The 6,326-nt window shown below is 42.6% G+C and overlaps 1 protein-coding gene across 1 annotated transcript in view; it reads right to left on the bottom strand.

The window, feature by feature from the left end:
* LOC118407453 (acetyl-CoA carboxylase-like) overlaps window positions 1-5,738 on the bottom strand; it is a 46,970-nt gene extending 41,232 nt beyond the window's left edge. Inside the window, exons 1-9 of the mRNA XM_035807928.1 lie at window positions 5,570-5,738; window positions 4,571-4,691; window positions 3,913-4,051; window positions 3,316-3,425; window positions 2,808-2,988; window positions 2,419-2,528; window positions 1,802-1,965; window positions 1,262-1,418; window positions 29-139 (exon numbers count right to left, since the gene is read on the bottom strand). Coding sequence (XP_035663821.1) covers window positions 29-139; window positions 1,262-1,418; window positions 1,802-1,965; window positions 2,419-2,528; window positions 2,808-2,988; window positions 3,316-3,425; window positions 3,913-4,051; window positions 4,571-4,691; window positions 5,570-5,703 — 1,227 coding nt within the window. The 5' untranslated portion in view covers window positions 5,704-5,738. The remainder of the gene's footprint in view (window positions 1-28; window positions 140-1,261; window positions 1,419-1,801; window positions 1,966-2,418; window positions 2,529-2,807; window positions 2,989-3,315; window positions 3,426-3,912; window positions 4,052-4,570; window positions 4,692-5,569) is intronic.
* Between the last annotated feature and the right edge of the window lie 588 nt (window positions 5,739-6,326).

Here is a 6,326-nt window from a genome sequence, read left to right as displayed (position 1 = left end):
CCTTAAGTACAAGCATGACTTTCTTTACCTGTAGTCTTGGGTTGAGCTCGAGAAAGTAGAAGGATCCGTCATCGCTGTAGAGGTACTCCACTGTACCTGTGCTAAAATAGCCCACCATCTTAGCAAGGACTACTGCAGCCTGGAACAACATGAGCTGTGTTAGCATAGCTCAGCTAACCCTAACCCTGACCCTGACCCTGACCCTAACCCTAACCCTGCCCCTAACCTTTACTGTAGAGGTACTCCACAGTACCTGTGCTGACATAGCCCACCATCTTAGCAAGGACTACTGCAGCCTGGAACAACAGGATATATTCATGTTCTAAAAGAAAACTTGTCATCACCTCAGATGAAAACCATTATTCAGTGGTAACTTGTCACTATCCAGGTGTTATATCACTGTAAACACCTTTCGGAAAGATACAACCCTAACCCTGTCAACTATCTTCTCCATCCTGTCCCAGATATCATGATCAGGAGGGGCCACGGTAGTAAATGGAAACAGTAACCATGGAGACAGTAACCATGGAAACAGTGGTGATCCTTACCTTCTCCATCCTGTCCCAGATGTTGGGCGGGGCCACAGTAGTCATGGAAACAGTAACCATGGAACCAGAGACAATCCTTACCTTCTCCATCCTGTCCCAAATATCAGGAGGGGTCACAGTAGTAAATGGAAACAGTAACCATGGAGACAGTAACTATGGAAACAGAGACGATCCTTACCTTCTCAGCCCTGTCCCAGATATCAGGAGGAGCCACAGTGACTGTAGTAAATGGAAACAGTAACCATGGAAACAGTAACCATGGTGATGAGCCTTACCTTCTCCATCCCGTCCCAGATGTCCGGCGTGGCCACAGTAGCCATGGACAGAGTAACCATGGAGACAGTAACCATGGAAACAGAGCCGATCCTTACCTTCTCCATCCTGTCCCAAATGTCAGGAGGGGCCACAGTAGTCATGGAAATAGTAACCATGGAAACAGTGATGATCCTTACCTTCTCCATCCTGTCCCAGATGTCAGGCAGGGCCACAGTAGTCATGGACAGAGTAACCATGGAAACAGTTACCATGGTGATGATCCTTACCTTCTCCATCCTGTCCCAAATATCAGGCGGGGCCACAGTAGTCATGGAAACAGTAACCATGGTGATGATCCTTACCTTCTCCATCCTGTCCCAGATGTCAGGCGGGGCCACAGTAGTCATGGAAACAGTAACCATGGATACAGTAACCATGGAAACAGAGCCGATCCTTACCTTCTCCATCCTGTCCCAGATGTCAGGAGGGGCCACAGTAGTCGGTGCCTCCTCGATAATTTTCTGGTGTCGGCGCTGGATAGAACAGTCACGCCCAAATATGGAGATGGCGTTCCCGTACTGGTCAGCCAATAGCTGCACTTCCAGGTGACGGGCACTGTGGGAAGAAAACGAAGCTTCATGGGTACATTTCTAAAACATAGCCAAGGCTAATAATATTTTGGATGGATTTGTTGCGAGAGGCTGGTCATATCAACATGACGATGTTAAATGTTGAATTAATAAAAAAGAATTAAAAAATAAATACATAAAACACATTTCCTTCAACCTGCCTACCTCACAATACAATATAGTATTACAAAATCCACAAAATGAATGACGGACTGATAAAAATCTTTATTCTGAGATGCTAAAAATTTCAAACATTTCAAAAAGACTTTTCGTCAGTTTCATCACAAAGATGCAAGTCTGGACTATCATTATTTATTAGAAGATAGGGTAGAAAAATAAACAAATAAATAATCAGGTTGATTTCCTGACCTTTTAGCAAGTTTCATGATGAAGATGGGCGAGCCGGGCACCTCGTTCTGAACCTGTCGGAACGCCGCGGGGAAATCCTCCTCCGTCTCGACCTTCCGGATGCCCTTCCCACCGCCCCCCTCCGACGCCTTGATCATCACAGGGTACCCGATGGCTGCGGCACTCTGGGAAAGGGCAAAGGTCAAGTTCACTTTACTGGAACAAGTTTGAACTGTACTAGGCGAAGCACATTGTGGTACATTAGGGCTAACATGTTTAAGTTAAATTTTTTTTAACATAAAACAAACGCCTGGACATGTCTCATGGTCAAGAGGAGAACTAAACATGTTAGGGGTCCTCATCTTTGACATGAGCATTTCAAACATTTCATTTCCCTGAACTAACTTACTAAACAGTACAACCTGTCTGTCCTGACCACTCAAAGGACTAGTACAAAATGGTCGGAGTAGACGAGTGACCACTTTAGACTCTAGGTTACTCTACGTGACTGTACACTAAAAAGAAAAATGTCATCATTTGCATACTTGTTATAAATAGTATTAGGAATGAAGGAAAAAATGATAAATCTGTCCTCTGCACTGTTATAAGATGCCTGCATAACAGTGGCAGGTGCTGACCTTGATGCCGTCCTCTGCAGTTTCGACACATGCCTGTTTGAAGAGCTGCTGCGGAACCTCGATGGACTTGCCGGCCTTCATGGCCTCCTCGCTCCACTCAATCTTCAACCCTGAAGGGCACATCAAGGGCATATGAAAGTCACATCAATGGCAGAGCAAGGTCACAGGGCAAGGTCACAGAGCAAGGTCACATCAAAGGCATAGGAAGGTCACAGCAAGGTCACAGAGAACATGAAACCCCTTTATCCATAAAAAAACCCTCTTTCTTAAGTCTTACAGTCATGTCAGTAACTGTGGCAACAGTCATGTTAGTAACCATCACAACAGCCATGTTAGTAACCATCGCAACAGCCCTGTCAGTAACCATGGCAACAGCCCTAGCAACGTACCACTGCCGCTCCAGGCCATGGTGGGCACGTTGGCGCTCTGTGCGATGATGGTGGAAGCGATCTTGTCTCCCAGCGCCCACATGGCGGACTCGCCCGGCCCGATGAACGAGATGTTGTTGTTGTGCAGGAGTTCTGGCAGCTTCGGGTTCTCCGAGGCATGGCCCCAGCCAGCCCACACCGCCTGTAAATAACAACACTTTGTTTGTTTATTTGTTTAGGCATAACAGCCTTAACATCCTAAGACACTGAGAGGCAGTTTAATTATTCAGTTTTAGCTGAATGAAATTCTATCTCACATACTCAGTGTTTACATGTACATGAATTTGTTTAGTATACTATACTAACAGTTACAAGATGACTGTAGTGTATGGGGAATTCATTTCAATGCTCAGATACTTTCCATTTTCAATGATTGATGTTACAAGACTTACAATGTACATGTATATTACATTTACAGGTCATAAAAAAGAGAATTTGAAAGAAAAAATATGATGATCGTATTCCAGACCTGCACAGGAATCCGCTTGGCGATGTCCAGGATGAGGTCCACGTTGGCGTAGTTGTTGTTGTTGGCGCCGCCCGGAACTGGCACGTACTGGTCCGCCATCTTGATGTACTCTGCAAGGCCAGGTCAAGGGTCAAGGTCACATATCAATAAGCTTATATCATACATCTACTGGCTTATGCATCTAGTAGAGCCATCTACAGACACTATATCAAACTTAGAAACCTAGACCCTCTAAATTGGGAAGACATTGGACGATAAATTTGATAAGCATAATGACATCAGTTTGCAAACTCAAGGAAACTCTACATATACTATATTATTTTATAATATGACATTATGACAGAACATGATAACAACTAATTAAGTACATTTTGTGCTGTGCTTACTGAGAAATTTTGGTTTGTCCCTGGAAGCAAGGACAATTCTGCAAAATTCTGCACATAATTCGAATGCAAAATTCTGCACACGAAATTCTGCAGCAAATGTAACAGCTGTACGAATGTCCTGAAGTACTTCTATATTAGGCCTTTAAGCTCAAATAAACTCACTGTCAGTTTCTACTTGAAGCCTTATAACCAACTATGGATAAAAACACACCTGCGTTGGCCTTCAGATCTTCTGGCGTCACCATGGCAACAAACCGGATGGCGCGTTCGTTGCGGAACATCTCGTAGGCCCAGCGGCGGATGGACCGCATGCACTTCACTGCAGCGATGCCGTTGTTCGCTATCAACACCTGTCAATCAATCAATCAATCATCATCATTTGCTAATAAAGTAGACAAGATTAAGTTAACACTGACAGTAAAAGATACATTCATTTGATAACTAATACATAGAAATTGTATGAAAAATTAATCACCATGATAGCTATTACCTTAAGTTAGTACTATCCATAACTTATCAATGACTCCATGCAACTACATGTACATGCAGTCAGTGTAAAACAGCACAACTTTGGAGTCCATAACAACAAGTTATCTGGTAGATAAACTTGTTGATATTAAATAATGGCAGCATTCTACATTTGGTAACTTCAATACAGACAGTGCAAAGAGGAGTCAGCAGCTATCATTTATCAATCGTTGACACCATTCAAAACTGCTTTTCAGCAGACAGATTTTTTTTAACAGGTTCTAGCTAAAAGTAACAAAGTTCAAGAATTAGAAAAGTTGAACCACGACATCAGCCTACAACATCTAGGAAACCTCAGTAAGTTCTTAAGAAACAGCAGAAGTGGTTTAAGACGTCCTCACCTCGCTGATGACCTTGTTGCCCCCAAAGCGAGACACGAACTCGTCGGGCGTGGCCACCATGAAGTCCTTGTGGTGGTGGTCCTTCCGCGACGACCTCCGACCTCCCGACCCCTGACCTGACCTGCAACACAGTTGTCACTGTTACCTCTGTTGTATAACAAACCATAATAGCTTTATTCTGTGGATCCTGGGGGATGAAAGGGATTGTTTTTCCATGTTAGTCTTCACTGCAATGCACGCTCTAGGGAGGAAGAAAGAAAGTCCAAGTCATGTTAGTCGAGACCATTGCACTGGAAAGTTACGTAGTTACTGTGACACATGTCTCCAAACGTTATTGATAAATTGCTTGCTTGATTAATTTGCAGCTTTTTGTCAATGGCTGACCTCAGTCTGCCAATATGTAGAAGAAGAACAAAACTGCTATCAGAAAAGAAACAATTTCTTCGTTTTCCTATAATAATGTACACTACGTCTATGGCACCTCCCATGTTAGTATACAAACACTACAAAAATAGACAGGTTCACTGCAAAAAGAGGGGTGATCAGGTCCACTTCAGCCATCAGGAACTTTAAGAACGTTTTAGCTATAACCCTCCCCACAACGTCTATGGCACAGTCCCTGTTAGAGCAAACACTACAAACATGGACAGGTTCATCTCAAGAAAAGGGGTGGTCAGGTTCACTTCAAATATCAGGATGAAAGTTAGAATCTAATTTTCTCTATTAGCTATAACCCCATTACTTCTATGGTACAGCCCATGTTAGAACAACAAACACCACAAAAATGGACGGGTTCACTTCAAACCGAGGGGTGGTCAGCCTCCACATCATCAGGACGAAGATTATGTCTGAAAACAGCTGGGAAAATCAAGTCAACTCCACTCCATGTTAGAAAGACAACCTCAGCAAAACTACAAACTTTGGGACATCTTTGCACGAAGGAACGCATCTAAAACAAACTCCTCCATGTGCAAAGCAGGTGCCCGTTTTGTATTTCACCTTCGTTTAGTAACAGGCCAGTTTCTAAATATGGTGATGTCGGGAAATTCGGTACAGTCCAGGACACGTCGGAAGGAGATAGCTGCCGGGAGACTCATCTGTCTACAAGCCATAAAAACATGCAACTTCATCATGCTGTTGTCAGAACAATGGTAAAGTGTTAGTTAAACCAAGGTAACACACTGTCAGATAGACTCAACTTTCAAGTCTTCATGAAGTTTGGCAGTAAAACATGATATAATTTGTTAATTCAACAACTGGTAAAATGACAAATTGTGACTATTCCACCAAATTAGCACAGAGAAATCACACCACAACACCCTGAGTAAAACATAATAAAAGTTTATAATTCTGATGGGACAGTACAAAATTTACGTTGAAACTGAAAATAAAGACACAAAAGCAAAGTTTCAGGTAGGGATCATGGATATCTGATTCACCAGATTCAAGCTTTAAATATTTCTTTCATCATTTTATATTTTTCCAGTTTTGTTTAGATTAAGGTATGCAATATCCAAGCAAATTGTATCACTTTACGAGTTCGACACAAACTTTACTGACAGAGACACAGTTTTGCTTGTTTGTGATCAAAGTTTTAGTTTCATCTGTTTTATCTGCAGCATTAAAGACAAAAAATGAATGTTTCAGCTTCTTCCATCATGGTATTCAGCTAGAAAATTACACATTCATCTTGTCAGATTAAGCGTGTCTTTAGCTGACAATAATGGCCAGGTAGTAGCCCGGGTGCCGACAAAAC

This window comes from Branchiostoma floridae, unplaced genomic scaffold (genome assembly GCF_000003815.2).
Source record: "Branchiostoma floridae strain S238N-H82 unplaced genomic scaffold, Bfl_VNyyK Sc7u5tJ_1351, whole genome shotgun sequence".
Classification (NCBI taxonomy): domain Eukaryota; kingdom Metazoa; phylum Chordata; class Leptocardii; order Amphioxiformes; family Branchiostomatidae; genus Branchiostoma; species Branchiostoma floridae.
The sequence above is the reverse complement of the archived record's forward strand: the minus strand, read 5'-3'. Positions and strand labels throughout refer to the sequence as shown.